The 21,965-nt window shown below is 36.9% G+C and overlaps 1 protein-coding gene across 9 annotated transcripts in view; it reads right to left on the bottom strand.

Annotated features, from left to right (window-relative positions):
* The window catches only part of LOC139962519 (SAM and SH3 domain-containing protein 1-like), a 106,236-nt gene that overhangs the window by 17,143 nt on the left and 67,128 nt on the right, over positions 1–21,965 (bottom strand). For 6 of the 9 annotated variants that reach the window (XM_071962545.1, XM_071962546.1, XM_071962550.1 and 3 more), the window contains 7 exons: positions 11,815–11,861; positions 10,662–10,859; positions 9,175–9,293; positions 6,640–6,675; positions 2,630–2,750; positions 1,594–1,889; positions 272–353 (listed from right to left, as the gene is read on the bottom strand). In XM_071962545.1, coding sequence (XP_071818646.1) covers positions 272–353; positions 1,594–1,889; positions 2,630–2,750; positions 6,640–6,675; positions 9,175–9,293; positions 10,662–10,859; positions 11,815–11,861 — 899 coding nt within the window. Of the gene's footprint in view, positions 1–271; positions 354–1,593; positions 1,890–2,629; positions 2,751–6,639; positions 6,676–9,174; positions 9,294–10,661; positions 10,860–11,458; positions 11,581–11,814; positions 11,862–18,119; positions 18,310–21,354; positions 21,519–21,965 lie in introns of those variants that run through there. The other 3 variants (XM_071962553.1, XM_071962552.1, XM_071962554.1) reach the window with 3 other exon arrangements.

Genomic DNA, 21,965 nt, shown 5'->3' with positions numbered 1-21,965 from the left:
CCCCCTCCTGTCCTCCATCCCTCCCTCCCCCAACCCCTGATTCCCTCCCACAGCCCCTCCCACAGCCCCTCCTGTCAGCCACTTCTCCTGTCCTTCCTGCCCCCCCATCCCCTCCTGTTTTCCATCCCTCCCCCAGCCCCTTCTGTCCTCCCTTCCTCCCTCCTGTCCTCCCTCCCTTCCCCAGCTCCTCCTGTCAGCCACCCCTCCCCCACCCCACTGGTTTTGTCACCCATGTTTAAATGATGAAACAAGTGGTATTCAATTGGCTTACCTCCACTGTTGGTGCTATGATAACTCGTACTGCTGGCATTGGACTCTAACGTGTTGGTATGAGCCTGTACGGGGTCAACTACCTGAAAGAGAAAACATGTTTAAAATGAACACAGATCTGACGAAACGAAAGAGAACAACTGAGGGAAATGGTATTGAACATAAACAAACACTTAAAAATGAGGTACTACAGAGAGTGGATTATGTGGCATATACTCAACCCCGTCCCAATTACTATTAAATGTTTGATTTAATACAGCTCAAATGAAGACTGCCCATACAAATGCTTCGTATTTCAAAGTAATTTGGTCTTCCTGATTATTTAAGAAAGAAAAAAATGGGGGATATTTGGCTGTGATTAAAGTTTTAAGAGAAGAAAACGTGAGGAAGAACAAAAAAGCAATAAAAATAGTTTTGAAACCTGTTGAACTCTGTAATTGCATGCTAGGTTTCAGCTCTTGACAAAGAATTAAAAAAATACTCTGGAGGTGTGGTTCAGTTCGATCAATTGTGATCCTCTTTGGAAAATCAATCAGTAGGTTTGGTCAAATTTATCAAATCGACAACATTGGTGATGAACTTCATGTCACACAGTCATTTGTTTTTATTATTAAGGAGTAGCTTTTACGTTTCATTTAGAAAGAATACGGTTCTCTTGATCTGTACTGGGTCGAGTTGCATTCAAATTTAAACAAAATGAAAAACAGAAACGTTGACAAGGCTCGTGGAATATCAGGGTCGCTAATTTGTCTGTTTTTAAATGCGAAAAGAAAACCAGTGACATGGAGACCCCCCAAAAGAGTTTGAGAGTCAATTTCTTACTTCATATCAATAATCTGCTGAACAAAGAAATCATATTTAATTAAATATTAAAGAGAGCTTAATTTGACCAGTTGTGGCTTAAAAGTTTGATCAATCTCTTTGGAGTACCAAGCTGGTTGGATATTGCATGGTGATAAGACTCACATATTAGCTTTTTATAGTAGATTTAATAAAAAAATACAGAGTTTCTTCATTTTTCTTACAAAATAAAATGCAATCGCTCTTCCCTGACAAAACTATGAAATTCCACCTCCGTTTAAGTACAACATGAGATGGCAAATATAAGGAGGAATAAGAGACTAAGATAGAAATACTTTTACAAAAATCATCCAATTTTTCTATGACTTTGTAAGCACCCTGATTCTCCCCCTTTCTACCCCTCCCATCCCTCTCCCAGTCCCCCCCCCCCCCCCCCCGCACCCCAAATTGTACTAGGCTATGGATTGCTTGAGTCATCTCAATCACATTTCAATAGTTTGTCTTCCTTAAAGTGAAGATTACCTGCTGGGATTGGTTCTGAACTTTTCGACTTTCATTCAAACTTCCTTCATCTCTGATCACATCTGTTTGAACTTCACTCGATCGTCTTGAGTTTGATTCGAAATCGGTTTCCAATTCCGTAGAGTCTATAGAGCCAATCGAATCCATGGAAACTCGGTTCTCTGGCGCCCTCTTTGGCGGGTCGTCTCCGAAGACATCGTTGTAGATCTTCCGAGAGTATTCCTTCTGCGGAGTCGGACTCAGCTCGAAGAAATCCGGTGGAGTTGTTGTGCCCTCATCTTGTATGGAAGAAGTATCTGAAGGACAGAGCGAAAGAATTCAAAACTCAACAATTAACGCAACAAGTTCTCAAAATTCAAGGCGTAAAGTGACAATTTTTTTTTACAAAAGCTACGACCGATACTCGTTTTGTGAATAAATTTATTAGGGTTGTAATATGAAAGGCTAATGACCTACCACTCATATCACTGCTATTTATTGAACCCTAGAGTTGAGGAAGAAAAACATTCGAAACCTTATCTGGTTGACAACCCTGGATGAGCGTCAGCTCACGTGAAGCTGTTTCTCTTTTCAACGGCACCTGAGGGAACAACGAGGCAGCTAGCATGTGGCTCTTGGAAGTAAAAGGCTCAGCCATCTAACATTCTGAACTTTTCTTATCGACTGGGTTAGGCAATTATATACACATGATATTCCAGCTGTAGTTTCAAAGTACATCTCTATCTAGAATTGATGAAACTCACAAAGGACAACTTTTACATAGACAAGTAGCTTATTTTATATAAATATTTAAGATGATCCTAGCATAATCTGCTTGACATACACTAAAAGTCTAAAACAAAACAAAAACACACTAAGGGCATTTGGAAATATCCAGATGGAAAGAATAACTAAATTTGGACCATGGAGCAAAAAATAAAATAAAATTACACGGAAAAACATTTGTTTCTGTCATCAAATTTCGCTCTATACATTGTTGTAAAATATATACTAATTTCACCGTCTCTGTGAAGTGTTATTTAATATTTTCACTCACCTGAAGCAGATGTCCCAGGCAAGAGGTGTTCTTCGGAGGAAGATATTTTGTGGCGGCCTTCCGATGGACGTTCCACACGCTTCGCAAAGTTTTTCTTTATGGAATTTGCAAGTTTACTTTTCTGTAGAGGGCAAATGGTATCAAAGTTAGAATTTGTTTACTTTTAATGTCAGTGTATATCTAAAGTACAGATTGGTTTCGGCCCTTACGGAGTGATGAGAAAAGGAAGAGAGAGTATAAAATGAAAAAAAAGGATGAATTTGAAGGTTACCATGGATTCAATACAAAAACCAGAACATTGTCCATCACATGATGATGACCTGTAGTGAATGCTATTATATATTTTATATTATCCAATATCTATATATATATGAATATAAATATATAGATATATATATATATATCAAACAAAACACTAATACACTGTTGGGAGGAAAAATATGAAAATGCTAATATGTTAAAAGTAAAACAAAATCAGATTCAGAGCTTAAAATCAATCCTGATTATTCATTTTGATAAAGATGATGATAGGTTACCATAAAGCTGCAAACCTAAATGGCCCTCGACCCCAACACGATTATTATCTGTGCGTGTTAAGGTTAAAGTATAAAATGACAGAAAATGATACAAAATATGCTGTTTATTTGCCAGCTTCTTCTTTTGGTCTCTTGAATATCAAAAAATCGTGGAAAATGATCAATCAACTAAAAGCTCATATGAATAATCATGTCTTGAGGATGATCAATAAATGTTATCGTTTCGTAAGAAATTGTTCGGTTATTTTTGGGAGATTTATACAATACAATTCGACACAAAATGTACCTGCAGGCTTTTTTTGAGGGGAAAAAGACAATTTTTGTTTTTTTTGTGAGATGTAAACACAATCCATGAAACGTAATGTCGAGAAATGAGGCATAAATTGGACCATTTGCCTGCTCATTATCATCTGTGTGGGAGGAGGACCTCAACATGCAGGGTGAGATAAACTGTATTTATTTTGTTAACTTTCAAGGATTCTCAACAATGGACAATTGTCACTTCCTTACATGGAGCTTTTAATTTTACAAAAGACCTCTGACAATGGCCTCAAGATTACTTCTGCCTCTGGCTATGTTTTTCATGCCTATAAACATCCCCCCTCCCCCACCCCACAAGTGCTTTTCTTTCTATAACTGAGAAAAGATTGGACAGATTGGAAGGGGGGAGGGAAGGAATCACACAACCATATCATTTAGGAAAGAAAAAATACAGAAAAAACTAGAAAGAGAAGAGGGTTGTCCTAAATATGAAATTCATCTTGTGGGTTCAGCTTTATGTTTCCAAGGTGACAACTTTTCAAATGGCACTGATGTCATCAAAGGCAATTACCTGTAAGCAGAAAAATTATTTTTTCCCCCCTCTCTACAATATTTAATCATTTATCCAGTGAGGAAAATAACATTTCTACCAAAAAAAAAGAGATGAATAAGGTTTGCAGTTTTGCAAAATTTGCAATAGAGAGAACACTACACATTCCAAATGTATCACATTCCAAGGCTAAATCAACCACAAGATTTAATAAATACTAAATTAAACTATTGAAGAATCAGCACAAAACCAACATAAAACCCAGACACAATGAAACAAGTCTATCAACTCCAAAGGTTTACAAATTATGTAAAATATCATATAACAATAGATTACATAAATGTGTGGGACATAAAATATTGTGTGTGATGCTCTAAACGTTGTCTAACTCGCCAGTCTGGGAGAAGTCAAGATGGTTTTTTTTTCTATCTCTATCTTTAAGTTAGATTATTGGTCTATGAATAAATACATGGCAATTGTACAACTCAACAGACAATGAGACTTTCAAATCAGATCAATCTTTGATCTAAGAGCCCCCTCCCCCCGCCCCCCGCCCCCCTACTGTACGTGTGGGTCTTCAAAAAGAACACAAACAACAACTTGTTTCCCAAAAATAAATTGGAAACAACTGATTGTCAGATCCTCTGATAGCAGCAATTAAATCAAAAGGTTAGGAAAAATTAGGCTCAGAAAAGGTAAAAACTGTTTGAGTTCAAATCTCTCCGATGAGGTGGATGGTTAAATGATCGCATAATAGGCGTAGGAAGGTCTCTCTACAGTTTTAAGCAGAGATATGAGGTAGAGTGTTGCAGAACGATAACGATCCTGTATGCAAATTGTGCGCCTAATGAGATGACGACAAGTAGGATGAGGTGAACTGACTAAAAAGCACTTCAAAGTATAAACAACAGCTATGGAATTAGAATTAAAGGAGAACAGTGTGCTTGAAATGGGGGTGAAAATAAATTCAGCTAATTAAATATTCAAAGGGCCTCTAATAAACATGGGTGAAAACCAATCAAAATTGAGGGTTTAAGTTTGATTTAAAATCATTTAGGTTTCGTTTTGTTTTTGTCTCAACGATATGGATTATTGCATTGCTTTAAAATTTGTAATGTTCAATCTCCCAAAGTTAGAATTGCAAAAGTGGGTTGAGATCAAGCTCATCCAGCCTTCAGTACGTTGATTTTTAATGGAGTAATTGCTACTTGAGAATTAAAAGGATACATTCATTCAAGCAGCATGCTGTTTCTAATACAGAGTTTATCCATAAACAGGAAAATATATACTGAATTTGAGTCATGTGCCACAAGAGCACAAAAGTTAAAAAAACACAAGATAATTATTTTGCTTCGAAAATTTGGTTTATTTCTCTAAGATATGGACTGGTCAGCGATTATTTTGTTAGTTATTAACTTTATTTTTTAACATCTTTACTTCACTCTGACTAGATTAATAGTCTGTTTCTGGGGGTGGGGGTAGGGGTGGGGGATCTTCTCTCTCTTTTGTTGAAGCACCAATGAAAGAGATTATTCAACAGAGAATCTTTTAAACATATTTCATCATTATAAATGATTTTGATTAGACTGATATTGCTAAAATAAAACCACTTTACTGTCACAAACCATATCCTTCACTTTTTTTTTCATTTCCAATTTGTCGACTTTTGATTTGAATAAGTACTTGACACTAAAATCCCGTGACAACCATCATTGAGCGTGATTAATCTCCACTTTCACTTCCCGTTTAATAATGAAAAGAGCCGTAAAATCATTTTTAAAAATTCCAAAACTTGTGTCTCAGTTTTTGTTCTTGGCATGTCATTTTGTAAACATGGTAAACATAGATCAGGATGGCAGACACTCTTGTTACTTGAAGATGATCATCAGATATCATAATTTATAGAAAGCTGTCTGGTTAGGTATCACCTGAAATATTTATTGATATATAAAAAAAATTAAAACCGTACAGCTACTACTGTGTGTGAACTTGTATTATAAGATCAGCTATTGGAATCACAGGCAAACTTTAAGTTGAGTCTGTATTTATACTTTGTATTCATACTTGTCCTGTACTTGAACTCCCCTAACTCTAACCTCCCTCTTACCTACACTTCCCCTTCCCCTCCCCTCCCCATGTCTTTCCCTTTCCTCACCTTTGCCCTCCCTTTCCCCATCCCCTGCCTCTGCCCCTTTCCCAGAGTGACAGGCAAACCTGCAGTTGAGTCTTTTATTTGGTACTTTGTATTCTAGTATAGTCTGTTGTACTTGAACTCCCCTTACCCTTACCTCCCATGGGGGCATTCTGGAAATCTAGTACCCCTAGTTTTGCTATTTCGTAGTACTCATAAACTCCCTCATTGTCTTACATGGAAATTCTCATATCGAGGGGAATTCTACTTGTACTGGTACTGTGGTACCCAGGCCGCAAGTCTGGTACTAACTTATCGTTAATAGTTGGCTAGGTAACGTTCTTTTGGTCCCACACATTCTAGAAGTTGTCTTTATAGTAGGACACTTTACAACGTACATGTATATGAGTTTTCCTCGGTCGTTTGTCAAAAATTCACAGAACGTACAAACAAATTAATGCAAAAACTTGCTTTACAAAAGGGATTAAATATCCGATCCAAGTTCAAGCATGTAGAATTATATGTAAATTACCTTTTCCTTTTCTCTTCTTAATGCCCGCATTTGAGCCTGTTGATTAAACAAAGGTGAGTATCAAATAGTATTCAAGAAAATATCGTTATTAATTACAAAATTAACTACAAATATTTGTTCTGCACGAAGCTGTCGTGTTGGACGAACCTAACCATAATAGTAACAGTTACCGACATTGCATTCCGTATTATAGTCACTGCCGACCTTAAAATTCACCGTCCCCCTCAGAGAATTCTGCAAGGTCGGTAAGAGTGACTCGGGTAAGCCAAAAATATTTCGACACTCAGAGGTAATCGGTACTCAAATCTGCAAAAGGCAATGTCACTCAACCTGTGAGGAAGAAGGACGTGGTCTCTAAATATCAATTCCAGAGAAGGAAAATAACATTTAATATTTTTTTGGCAAAAGGTCGTTAAAGTTGACATACAATTTAGAACACTCTCGTCCTCTTTTAATATGTAAAAACATTCGCTATTAAAAATGTTTCCACTGTTTTGCGTTTCACTCCGTCCGTAAAAATATTTGCTATAAAGTTTTTCCCCACTGTTTTGCATTTTGTTTGCCCTCTTTACTCGGATAACTATGTCTTGTCAATGAAAGCTGCTTGGATGTAACTTTCCTCCACGCACAGTAAGGTGCAATCAGTCGATGCGTGGCGTGATACTCCACGACACCAAAGTCAGTCTAAAACAACTATAAAGAAATATTAGCGTAAGCCTTCTTAGGTATCATATGCCAAAGTGCTGTTGGACTTTTACAGCGGTTTTTTAAAAAAAATGATATCATTTGCAAGTATTTTAATGCTAAAATTCCACACCAATATAGGTCATAAGCTGGCTGTAAAATGTACACAAGCTTCATCTTTAAAAGTATCAGGAATGTCAAAAACGAAAAATAAATAAAAGAATAAAATAAATAAATAAATTTAGAAATTTGACTTTATGTTGTACTTAATACCAAAAGTAGAGGCATTGAAATGTTGGGGGATTGAAACAAGGTCATTTAGTTGCTCACACATGTGCCAACTCACTGACTGGATTAATCTAAGAGGTTATTTGAGTGGGGGGGGGGGGTCCTATGGAGAAGGCCAATCTTTTCCCTGTCAGTTTTTCATCGTTGATTTACTTAATATATAGCCAACTTTATCCTGAAATTCCTTCCCTCCCTTTTTCTGGGTTTTATCAAATGGAAAATTGGGTATAATTCTTGGTTACACAAAGTTTTTTGGATTTGGCCGACACCCATCATAAGGGTGAGGGGAGGGATGGGGTGTTTCCTAATTGTATAAGTGAAAAATAATTCAAAATAAAGGTAATTGGATGTATTCTCCATCTATGACATGAAATAATTCAAAATAAGATTTCACATCTCAGCAACCAAACCAGCCATCAAGATGGAAGTCTTGAACTAATGTTTTTCCTTTGCATTGCTCTTGTTCTGTATATAGACAATTTTGAAATTTTACAACAATTTGGTTAACTTTAATATGCAAGAAACTAACAATATTTTTTGGTGTACTAATGTACTTTGGTGGTGGGAAATGTTTTAATGACAAGTGGGTCTTGTTTTAAAAGCATTTTCTGGTAGCTAAAGTTGATTGCTGATTTATTAATCTAACTGTGAAAACCACATCCTCACAGCATTTTGTATTGCAAATATATGTATTTTGAAAATTGTTGACAATTTAGTGATGTTTGCATCTGGCACCAGCAGAAAGGATGATGTCATCAGGGCACTTCAGCAAAAAATGTCTTCAGTCTTTCTTTATAATTTGTCAATCATTCACAAGCACAAAGAATATTTACACAAAAACAAAATACACTTTGTTGAAATTCTAAGTACAGAAAGCTTTGAGAGCTATGCAAACACTCCAAATGTAACAGGTTTCAAGGATAAATCAACAAGGGTTTCAACCAGCAGTGTAGAATACCTTTCTATTCAATATGTTTCACAATGCTTGTCACCAGAATACCCCTTTAAAATATACATCTATATATCTATATAATTGAAATCGTAGTTATTTCGAAAATCCAGAAGAGTGAAAAAACTTCCAGCCTCCACCGGGATTCGAACCCAGGCCTCCAGCTTTATATTCGGCCACCCTAACCACTAGGCTATGAACGCTGATGTATGTCCAGAGGTGCGAAACCAGTAAGGAGGGTCGTAATTCCACTGTAGGCGCTTGTCACCTGTATCGAACAATACTAGTTCTGTTTTGTATATATCTCTCTCTATATATATATAAATATATATATATATATATATATATATATATATATATATATATATATATATACATATATATATATATATATATATATATATATATATTTAAATATATTTATCTATATATATATTTAAATATATATATATTTAAATATATATATATACATATACATATTTACATATATATATATTTACCTATATATTTACATATATATATATTTACATATATATATATTTACATACATACACAGGAAAGACTGTTATCTGTTAAAGTAGATGAGTATATCAGACTCTGGGAGGATGGCTCACCTCGTGAATAGCTTCATCTTGAGTCATGCTGTGACTACTAACAGCATTCAGTATTTCCAGAATCTCTTCTTGAGGCAAATTTAGGTCGGCAGCATTCTTTATTTCCGGAGCATTGTCACCTGGTGTAGAGAGAATTTAATGTGAAATTTACATTTTTTTTTCTCTTCTTCTATTCTCTCAAAAGAGAAAATCCTGACCAATTTTATAGCAAAACCTGTTTAAAGCATTACAACCAGTTTGAATTTTTTTTCTCTCTATAAAATGGCCCCCCCCCCCAAATTTTTTTTTTTATGGCATGTTGACAATGCATATTTTAAGCTTTGGAATACTTAAAGGTTATGTATTCATAAGTTTCAGACAATCTTTTGTGTTCAAAATTTTACAAGACAATGTTAAACTGATGGCAAGGCAGACAAGTTTTGGTGAAAGTTGATGCCATATAAGCAATTCCTTTTTGTTTAGGTTTCACATCTATTGTCCGTCTAAGCAGAAATCACAGTTTCGAGTCAAGGTATTAGGCTTTCATGTAACCGTGGTAATCACATTTGGAGGTTGAAACTTGAAAGAAACACTAATGACTAACAGTATTGTAGAAGATACTGTGCAAACTTCAGTGCTTCAGACCTTGCAAAAACAAACTGAGTTCCTACTCCATGAGAGAACAAAAATGGTCTTATTACGTTCATAATGTGCATGGGCAGTTTATGGGAACGGTATTGACTAACTGTATTAAAGCAGATACTGTGCAAACTTCAGTGCTTCAAACCTTGCAAATAATTGAGTTCCTACTCCATGAGAGAACAAGAATGGTCTTTTTTATGCTCATAATGCATGGCATGGGCAGTTTATCACACCATAAGGTATGTCCCTTCTGCCTAGTTACTCACGGAATGATTGTTTTTCCCTGAAAATTCTGTTTCTGTCACGTTCGCTAGGAGGAAGCTCAAAGGGGGACTCTGGATTATTTGATTGATTGATTGATGGAAGATGGCAAGCAGAGGACAACAGCTAGAGAGGACTATTAACCAGCAGATATAACGCTTGCCAGACTTGTTGTTTTTATTTTCAAACAGGGGAATATCACAACTGGATTAAGTCTCGCATCAATGTTCTCGTACAATTGACCTTATAAGTCAAATGAACGGTATCAAGTTTTGATAATCACGAAATATCTCTGAAGAACCAACCAGCCATTTATAGACTGATGTTGCTTTTAAAACCAAGGCAATACATCTGAAAAGGGATTCCTCTCATGCCCCCCCTCACACCCCCCTCCCCCCACACACACACCCAAAGGAAAAACACTGGGTTGCTATGATCAGTGATGCATAGAAAACCAAAACAAATTTGAATATTTGCTCAGCCTAGAAATTACTATTCGATTAAAAGTAATTATTTGGGTAATTTGGGTCTGCGATGGGTAGTGATTCTGAATCTCACCACTATAAATTCAGTAAATATTTTTCACATTTTGTGTGGAATCTCACCTTTACTGCTGACTTTTTCATTTGGTTTTGATTTGCCTGAGACCAGACTCCTAAGGGTGGATGCCACCTTTTGCCCAGCACTCATCTTTCTATGTCTCTGCTCGACTTCCTCTGGACCTCGACCAGACATATCTGGAGAACTGTTGTGCCTGAGTCTGTCATGTGAGATGTTACTTCTCTGCGCCCTGGCTAGCGCCTCTGTGAATTAAAAAACAAGCTCTTGTTACAAAGACATCATGAGTAGTAATGGCAGAGGAGGGGAGAGGAGAGGAGTGGATGGGAGGGGAGGGGAGAGGACTGGAGAGGAGAGCTCAAAGAAGAGGGCAGTTCAGAAGATAGGAAGGAAGATGAGTGGGAGAGAAAGGGGTGGGAGGGGGTTATAGGGGAGGGGATTGCTTTAAACTGAGTCGAGTTGCTTTTAGAAACTTGACATGCCATTCCCTTGTTTTAGACTGATGGGCAAACCAGCTGTTTTTGCTGACTTGAGATTGCGCCTCAACATATCCACTGGAGCCATATAATGAGTTAACATACAACACTTGAAATGATAATCTTAATATTAATTTGTAATTTTGTGATAGTGTCTTTCAGACCATCAACTTGTGAAACTAATTACTTTATTAAGTTCAAAACATTCCAGCTGAGTTACCTAAAAGTTACTAATGTCCCCAGATATGCCAGCAAAATTTAAGATAAATAATGGAAAAATAATGCATATATACTTTGCACATTCAAATCCATAATTATGCTCCTTTAATACCTAATATAAGTGTTCACATGGCACTGCATATACATACCTTCCTCATCAGAATTGTGAGCCATGGACATAAAAACAGCCCCCAAAACTCCCTTCCCTAAAAGAAAAGGATACTTATCAGGCTGTAATAGGCTGTTGGAACGTCTAGAAATCCTACAAGGAAACTTCTAGGTAAAAATCCAAGGTATTCCGGGCAGTTTTCGAAAGAAAATTTTTACCAATACGAAAAACATGTGTAGACACTTTGGGTGGTAGAATGAGGAGGTCACTGACCGGATCTGACCGGTCACTGAGGGTGCACAGTGTTAAGAGATTACCAGGGCATATTAGACACGGTAGAATGCGGTGCTAAGGTTGTGGGGAGACAGGTAAGCGGGGAGCGAAGTAAATACATACCTTCCTCATCCGAATTTTGCGCCATGGACATAAATGGAGTTGAAGACCTACAAATCAAAGAAGAAAAAAGGAAAAATCACAATTTTCATTTACTAAGTTAAAATTTCACAAAAGCAGCTGCATTAAGGCTATGATACAAAACTTAACAAAATTTTGTCAGGTCGTTGGATTTCTTGTAAAGAAAAAGATATCTCAACAAGGTATTTCCAAATGGTGACAGCTGGTGACCTCAGACCTCTATGAAGGCCAACACGGCTCTTGGACTCACTAAACTGAATTATTAACACACTCAGTATGAAATTAATCCATCATTTACAGCTTACAGCTATTGTTTACAAGTTAAGGAAGTCACAACGGTCGAATACACTTCACCACCACCGCATAGATTCCAAAATGCTTGCAGCAAGAAATCAAAAGTTATAGTTCAGTGTACTTCCTTCTCGGCTCTATACAACACAAATAACCACATGGTGACCAAATAACTGACGAACTCTGTTTGGACTTTCTTGCGTTTCTGAACATCTCTGAATATGCCTTCTTATCCTTGGAACATAGAATTCAGGCACGAAGCAAGAATTTGCCAAGGGAGGGTCGAAGCCTGCAGGCAAACTATCTAAGCATAGTGCCACCATAAGTTGGCGCAAAGCGTACCCCAAAAATTTGGCCAAAAATGCCTCCCAGATCGCTGGAAATGGCACTTCCCAGGCCTTGTAAGTTGCATCTAAGCATTTCCTATTTTGAAATTACTAGCCATATCATAACAAAATATGCTCAAGGGGGGGGGGGGGGCGGTTACCCCCTTCGCCCTCCCTGGCTATGCGCCTAATAGAATTCATAATTTTCTTTGATATAGGCTTATCGAGACCTATGCAATGGAATCTTGAAACTATATGAAACACAACTTGTTCCTCTTTTATTTTTATTATTTTTTTTTAACTCTAAGGCTTCTCCAATATGTTTTTGAATGTCATACTTGCAAATGGACATATTATTTTAACTCTAAAATTGTATATATAGTTAACATCAGTATCTAGCAGGATCCCCAAACCTTGGAAACAGGACAAATTTACCAAAACTTTTACAACTATTGCATAAAAATTATAGCACACACTGATATTATATGAGCTTCGAATTGCAACTTGAAGCATAGCCATAATTTCTTTTGCAAAGTTAAAATTTCAAATGAGAACCATGTGACTAATTTCTGTGTCTTTTACTATTTGTTTGCATGTTTGTTTTGTTTATTTACTCAGGGGTAGGACAATGCAACTTGGGTTTCAGGAAGTAATTCTCATTCACGATAGAATGAATGTCAATCTTTACAGGCAACCACAAGTTGAGACGACTGGTCTACATTATTTTGTTCTCGACGCGTACTTACATTTGAGCGGGAAATAAAAATCAATGGAATTCAGGAAATTCCGGCTCATAGGTGTTGTTGATCTTAACGAACAAAGTCTGACAAAAATCTCAGGTGAACCACATTAAGTAGGTTGATAAATGTCTTTCTCTGAAGACAAATTTATCTGACATTTCAGGAGAGCTAGAACTTGGGATTGTTCAAGTATGAAGAGAGAAGTTTAAAGGTGAAATGAAAAGTAGAGCACAAGTAATATCTGCACATGTATGGATGGATAATCTAGCAGTGCAGCCCTTCTCTACACCCCATCCCCACACCCCATCCCCTCCCCTTCATCATCCTTCTCTTTCCAAGGTCCATCCCTAAGATCCCCGCACCCCTACCTTCCAAAGAATGCTTTGAAAAACAATTGCTTACACCATCTTGGATGTATATGCGTGTACTAATTAACCGTTAAAATTTTGGCAATCACGATGGAATCAGGGCAGAATCTAGGATGAATCAGGAAAGGAGGGGCATGGAGTGTCCCCCCCCCACCTCCCCCTCCACAGAAATTCAACTTGACATGTAAAATGTTGCCTTCTGAGGGCACATTCAGACGAATAATGTATGTCTATAATCAGTTCTGAACACAACTTGGTACTAATAACTACTTTTAAATTTATGCGTTAGGTTGAAAGGAGCAGTGTATACATCCCTCCCAACCCTCCCCGCCCCCACCCCCTGGAATCTTGCCTGCTAATCGGGGAACAACTGATAGCATTACAATCGTGACTTCTTTTAAATAAATCTAAAACATACAACCTTTGAAGCAAGAGTCCCCCCCCCTTTTTAAAAAAAAAACAACCAAACTTTATAACAAATACCAAAGTACCCGTTTTTTCAAATCAAAAATAGTTTATATTCAAACACACATTTGTTACACCCATGCGATTTCTCTAGGTAACATGCACTACATATATACAAATAGTGTCCTGAAGACATGCTTGAATTCAGAGCTTTCCTCAAAACAAAACAAGATAAACAGAAGAGGGGTTTGAATCTTCTGGGCTTATTGTTAGGCCTTATATTCTTAAATCCGTTCAACTTGAAACTTTAAACCAAACGTAAACCTATCGAGCTGTTAAAAATGCACAACAGCGATATTTTATTTCCCACTGGCTTCTGTCTTTTCCCCGATATTTTTCCCTCTTGTTGTTTTCCCTTTTTTTATACATTTATGTTGTCTCCATTTCCCTCGCAACTCGGAGCCTCAAGGTTTCAACTCGAGTCTAGGGGATTCTGTATCTAGCTTACCGATACAACGTTGGTTTATATATATATATATATATATACATACATACATACTGCTGGTCAGGAAAACATATGTGAAAGGACAAGCATGGCTAGGATATCACTTAATACACACACACTCTGACACTGTCAAGGACCCACTCCTTATGTAAAAATACGAAAGACCACCACCACTTGAATACTTGTTTGCTTGAAAAGACTGAAACTAATCCACTGACTCAGAGTCCTGAAGTGTGATGAAAAAAAAAGCGGCCTGCATTTTAAATGGTTTCCGACAAAAGGGGGGGGGGTGTGAAAGTACTCCGACAGTGAATTTGCATAACATTCATTCAAACATTAAATAAACTACATACAAATTATAAAGGGGAAAAGGGATTAAATGTTTTTTTGAAATATCCCATCTCTACAGTAGGTGACTGACTGCATGTATAGCAAAGTTCATTATTAATCAGAAACGGTAAAAAAAAAAGGTGTCAGGGTTTGATCCGTATTCAAGGATACATATATGTATATCTCTAGAGTAAGGCAAATATGTCACCAAAACAGAACTAGTATTGTTCAATACAGGTGACAAACACCTACAGTGGAATTACGACCTTCCTTACCGGTTTCAAACCTCTGGACATACAATCAGCGTCCATAGCCTAGTGGTTCTAAGGGTGTCCGCATATAAAGCGGGAGGCCCGGGTTCGAATCCCGGTGGAGGCTGGAAGTTTTTTCACTGTTCTGGATTTTCCTTCTCATTACGTTTTCAATATATATTTATATATATATATATATATATATATATATATATATATATATATATATGCATATCGCAACATGAAAAACAAACATGAAACAATAACAGTCTCATGTACGTAAGAGAAATTGGCCAAAAGGAATGACAAAAGTTCAAAGAAGTTCACATGTTTCTTACATTATTATTAGGGATAAGTTTTGAAAAAGGGATATACCGAAATATTCACTGTTGGTTATCTTTTCTTTCTATTTGTGTGACGGTTGTAAGGAGACAGGATAAATGTAGGAAGCAAAGCATAATATCCAGTCACACGGGCTGGATACTTTAGAAGTACTTTACAAGGAATGACTGAGGGTGACATCTGGTAGATTATGGTCGAAAGAGGGTGCTAAGGTCGTGGGGAGACAGGTAAGCGAGGAGAAAAGTAAATCATGCAGGATTAACCTAACAGGACTTGAATCACAAGCTAACAAACCTTTAATCCTCATCTATTTATGGCGGTTCATGTTTCTCATCAAAAAGACAATTCTAGCTTGGTGTATAGAACTTTGTTTAATTTTTCAGAGCTACAGATGACTACTTACGACTCCAAACTGCAAAACCATGAAAACCGCAAAACCATGCGACTATCACAGCAATATAAAACTTCATTTATTAATCTTTTCCAAATGTTTAATACTGAGAGGTAATCATACTGCCCTTGATCCCTCCCCCCCCCCAGCAGAAATTTACTGCATCTTTCAATGGACTTTGATTTCATTGTCCCTCTCATTTTTAAATGTTCCCACAATTGTCTAAGAATTATAATCTGTAAGGTCAAAATGTTCAATAATAAAGTCTGTCTAAAAACCTGTCTCGCACTTTTTAAAATGCTAAAATTTCAACCCAAAAAGCAGCCTGCTGATGGCACTTAAAAACCTAAGAGGAACTAAGGTGTTACAAGTACTCCATGAAAGTTTCCTTTCTATACAATGCACAAGGAAAAAAATGGGACAAAAGTTTGATTTGGATTCGACTATCGATAAACCAAATTATGGAGAACACAAAATTTAGTATATTACAGGAGGAAATACTTAGCTGTTTAACTTTCAAGTGGATATTTCAACTGTTGGACGGTGGGTTTTAATATGTACAGTAAAAACGTACCTAAATACGATACTTCGCCATGCAGTCGTGACCTAATTAAGCATAACCAATTTTCCATACAATGATATCATGTATGAACTTAATTGAAAATATATATGTACTTAATTGAAATTATATATGTGTTTAAGTTAAGGAAGTATGTATGTGCTTAAGCGAAAGTATATTTTATCTTGGAATTGCTTTTGATTATCAGCACTTGACGTTTTGTGTAGTGAAACCAAAACTCTTCACCAATGACAGCTTTCTTTACCAAGAATACACACTAGGTTTGCAAACATTGCAACCCACTAATCAAATCTAGTTGTTTGTATTAAAATGAAAGCAATGCACATATAATTCCATGGACAGATCTTAACCAGTATCATATATATGGGCAAACTCCGGTAAAAAAACTGGAGTTCTTGTAATATACAAAGTCAACTGGCAGTATCAATTCTACAGTCTCTATTTGCACCGTGTGATAGTCTCCTGCATGCACTGGCCATACATGTGAGAAGAATTTTAAAAGGCCCCTACCCCCCCCCCCCCCAATAGTTATACCACAGTTGGGTGAAGAAAATAAGCATATATGCTCTTTATTTGGCCAACAAGGACTGACTTTGTACCGGCAAATTGAAACGGTTTAACCTGAGAACCGATCGAAAAGTGCAACACCCACAATGTGATTACATATCTTTACGGCACGAACCTTAAAACCAGACCTGCAGATTACACCCTGCATCTTCACCAGCCAATTAGAAACACCCAAAGGTTGACGTTATACACAGCGTATGTGACGTTACATGCACGCAGGCAGGCATTCATGAAAAACACATACAGCAATCGTCAGAGTAGCAAACAACCCTGATAGGTGTCTCCGGTAATTTAGCCCTATTTTTGTCCTTTCTTTTTATACTTGATATTCTTTTATCATTAGAAGGCGAAATATAATTTAAGCTATATTATCCAATGCATCTGGTGTTCCTTTCATTGTTCTGAAGGTGCTGCTAAAGTTAGACAAAATATTCCTGAGATTCCTGAGATAAAATTAAACTGTATTTTGCTTTAACTTTTGCATTGATTTTAATGCAATCTCATGATTCAACGTTTCTTAAAATGGTCATGGAAACATATAGGCTCAATTCTTTAAGAACACATTTCCATTCCCTATGCAGTTCTTAGTTTTCTTACTAAAGATTAAGATTGGATGAGTAAAGAGAACCTTCCCCAAGAGGAATTAAGACACAATAATACACGCATGAATGGTAACCTTTAAATCCTTGTAATATGCATCTTATCAACATATCTTTAAGATAAGTTCCCAGCTAAAGAGGGATGTAAACATTCTACAAATAAGACAGAGACCAGAAGACGTTAAACCAGAACTAAATGCTTTGAGCCAGTAGATCTCTTTAAGCATTTTTTTCCTTATTTTTTTGCTCATAAATTATGAAATTATAGGCCTGTATACAGGAACCATGTAATGGATACCTGTAGTTACAGGTAAATTACAGGTAAATTATAGGCCTGTATTCAGGAACCATGTAGTAACAGACCAAAAACCTGTAGTTACAGGTAAATTACAGGTAAATTATAGGCCTGTATTCAGAAACCAGGTTACAGGTTCAGGGTTTGGTGTACTTCTCTTTAAATGACACTTCCTCATTTATCAAATTCAACTGAAAGTACAAAACTTTGCTTCAAGTTTATTATATATAAATTGCAACTAGATGACCCTGTAGTTATACTTCAAGGTCGAGCATAATAAAATGTAATGAATCCTACCTTCGAATTGGGAGTTTAGTTCTGTATATATCCTAGCAAGCAATAATCGGATCCCTCTTCAGTGAACGTACCCAAGTCACAAACTTTGGCATAAACCCAGTCAGTCTTACAGTGTCTGTAGCATGACCACCATTAATACAGGTCTCCAAACTAATAATCCCAGAATACAGGTAGTTTTATTTACACGGCACAGGATGAGAACAAACTTGTACAAATCATTTGGTCCTGGAGTTGTTAATTGCAAGTCGGTTGTCACCATTCATGATCATTGATGCAAAACATAGATAAAAGACAGAAAATGACCTAGGGAAGGTTTATTTTAAACAAAGTCAGAGCATGCTTCATGCTGGGCTTCATGGTAATAGACAATGACTAGACCTTACTGTTTTCTTTAGAAACAACTACTATATATTTATAGGAAGGTAGGGTTTGGTTATTATTAACCACTCATTTATAAAGGGAAATGTTGACTTCTTGGATATGTTTAAATTGGTAGCATGGTTCATATGTTTCTGTGACGATCGTGGTAACCATCACTTTTACTTCCTTCCTTTTAATTCATTTCTAAATCTGGAAAGGAAATGCACTTACTGTAAGAAGGGGAAAACAGTCCTTACTGTTAAAAACAAGGCCCATCTCCCCCCTCCCCCTCCCCCATTATTGGTTATTGGAAATAGTGTGCAATATTGGATGTATTGTTCTAATGTAAGATGTTCTTTGCATGATCCAAAGGTTTCAGAGATCATGTGCATAGCCATTGCAGACTTGATGTACAGGGGAGGGGATGGGAGGGGAGGGGGAGGGGAGGGGGAGGGGAGAGGGAGGGGAGGGGGAGGGGAGGGGGAGGTTAGTTCACAATTGATTACAGACCGGTCGTTACAGTCATGATGTACAGGGACTGGGTTGAGAGTGAATAAATTTGTTTGGCTTTCATGCCCAGCAAGCTCTATCATTCTTTTGACTTTCCTTTCAGAAAAAAATGGATCTATAAGCTAGGCATATATCCAACCAAAAATGGGAGTGTACCAAAGACCGACAATCGAATGTGCTTAAACAGATAACTTGACCTACTCACTCTACCCCCCTCCTCTCTCACCAACTAAATATCTGATGTTCCTACCCTCTCTGAGGTTCAAATTTAATCCCTGCTATGATTCAGTTTCCTAACCCTTGGAAATTATAAAATTGCAATTTAGATGGCACACAGTTTCTGACAGCAGTGGGATACATCAGAAGAACCTACCAGAGAAATCTTAATTTTTATTTTGTGGGAAAAGTTGTTGCCCCAAACCAGGCCATTCCAATAGTTTGATCAACTTAGAGATATGGTTTGGATTCCAGCCTCCGAAACCCCTCCTTCCCTCTCCCATCCCTCTTCCTTCACTTTTAATTTTCAGAGCAATCATTGCTTGGTGCCCTGAACATTTGTTTTGACCCCTGTCTCCCACCCATCTCAAACCTATACACATACTATACACACATATATAGTACAGCAGTACAGCAGTACAACATTACAGCAAACCTCTTCTTATATATAGCCATTCATTTAGAAAATTTAAAGAGACTTTATACAAATTGGTACATACTGTATATATTACACACCACTATTTTGCAACTTTTGACATTCCTGAGCCAAAATACTTTCAAATCGTTAAAAATAAGATTATTTCTATGTAACCAAAAAGTTTAATTTTGATATATTACTGGCAGAGATCTCATGAAGGACAATTAGGTTACATATGATTAAGGTCAGGTTTTTCTCTTTTTTTTGGAACCAGCAATGGTGTTCCTCATCAAAAAAAAAAAAAAAAAAAAAACCAACAACAAAACCAATGGAGGGTAAAAAACTAACGTTTCAGGTCAACAGAACAAAATTTCACAAAATTGTGAAGTTCTATAAACAACAAGCATTAGTTTATATCTGTATCTAAGCTAGTGGTATTAAGTTTGCTAAGCCTAAGTGTAAAGGATGCATCCAGGCACGTTAGGCTACTATATACAAGGAATATTGTGGTTGAAAATTCATGTAGTAAGCGATTTAGTTTGGCAAAGTAATAGAACTATTTGGTATTATAACAATGCAAAGTGATGCTCAATACACGAAAAAGGTCAGATCCCTTGATATAAAAGATGAATTCTTTACAACAACAACGAAAAAAGTTATCCTACCACACTTTTCTATAGCAAATATTGGCTACTCCTAGTCTTATTAGCATATATTAAGTATTTTTGCATCAAAATTATTCTAATTATTAAACCAATTCAGCAAAATTTGGGTGAGTCCGATGAGAGTTTTTGTAATGTAGTTATTGCACTTAATTGTCACGACTGCAAAAACAAACTTTAGTTGCAAATTTAAAGGATCTCCTTTGATAGCTTTATGACCTGCAGATGGTCATTTCATTTGTTTAAAGGAGCAGAACTTACAAACAATAGACCCTTGACAAAGACGATTGTTGCAGTTACATTTTTCATCCAGTTGCTAAAATGTTAAATTGTTATAACCCTCCAATCACTTTGGAGATAATTATGAAATATAACCGAAATAGTGGTACACCTGCAGTGTTCACATTAGGACACGCGATAGTGGGATTCCCGCAATTTATCTAGAGGGTCCCACAAAAATATTTTCTCTTAGGGGGGAACCACCCGCAACATTTCCTGGTACTTCCCTCAACTTGCATCGTTACTGCAGTTACAAAGCTTGCCAATAACAATCTGGGCTTTATATAGTTTTTTCTTGCCATAACAAGCATTAACAGCAATCGACTGGGTGCGTTGCCCACCACTAAAACTTCCCTACCTACAACCCTGCCTACCACATATTTACATATATATGTTAGATATGCTCAATTAGGTCATGTACACACATAGGTACACACATGAAAAACCCATCAGATCATACATTAAACTGGACGAACCAGCTGTACATATGAAACGCTATCTATCTCTGTTCTAGCATGTGTCATGTCTGTGGTATAGCTTACGGCTGGCATACTCATAATTAAACAACAGTACAGTATATATATATATACATACATCTATATACAAACCAAACTGAATTTGTTTCGAATTACAAATTACAAGAGTGTGTTTGAGTATAGAAACCCTGACAACTGGATTTAATTTTTCATTCCGAAAGTAATAATTTTCTGATTCAGTTAGCTTAATAAGCTAAGGAAGCAAGTAATATACTTTCCCCAAGTTCTCATAGTCTAACTGTACCGTTTCTTACTGCGTTGAAGAGAATTCTGGGAAGACAAGGAGGAGCCAGAAATCTTCCTTTGCCCTGTCCTGAATTGAGCCATTCTCACAGCAGAATCGGTTTAACACTTCTCTCCGAGCTATTTCTTAACATCCACGAATCATTCATGAAGAGTCTCCCTATGATGTCATGGCTTTCGATAAATGTATCATAAAAGCTTGTTTGATGTGGTTGCCAACCCGTTCAATAACCATTAAAACCCTGCTGTCATCTGCCATTCAAGATGGGAAGCAAACAGCCTTTGAACTTGATCAATAAAACTGTGGTAATTGTTGTCTGCACAGAACAAGAATTCAGTATTTGATGACTATTGTAGTTTGTGGTATAAAAACACAGTCCCCTTTTTCCCCCAATTTTATCTTTAGTCTTTTACGCCAGTTAAAAGTGCCATTGTTTTCCAATGGGTATTCCCCTCCATCAATATGACCTGGAAGTCTCGTTTACACTCTAAGATTTGATTGTGTATCTTCCGAACTGGAAAACAATAATCAACTGACGTTCCAACTGACAAAATGCTTTAATTCAACTGTGCTAGATAGCACAGTAGCCAAGCATGCGTGGGTTAAACCAGGGAGGTTCTA

This window comes from Apostichopus japonicus, chromosome 21 (genome assembly GCF_037975245.1).
Source record: "Apostichopus japonicus isolate 1M-3 chromosome 21, ASM3797524v1, whole genome shotgun sequence".
Taxonomy (NCBI): domain Eukaryota; kingdom Metazoa; phylum Echinodermata; class Holothuroidea; order Aspidochirotida; family Stichopodidae; genus Apostichopus; species Apostichopus japonicus.
Note: the sequence above shows the minus strand (reverse complement) of the source record. Positions and strands in the feature narration are given on the sequence as shown.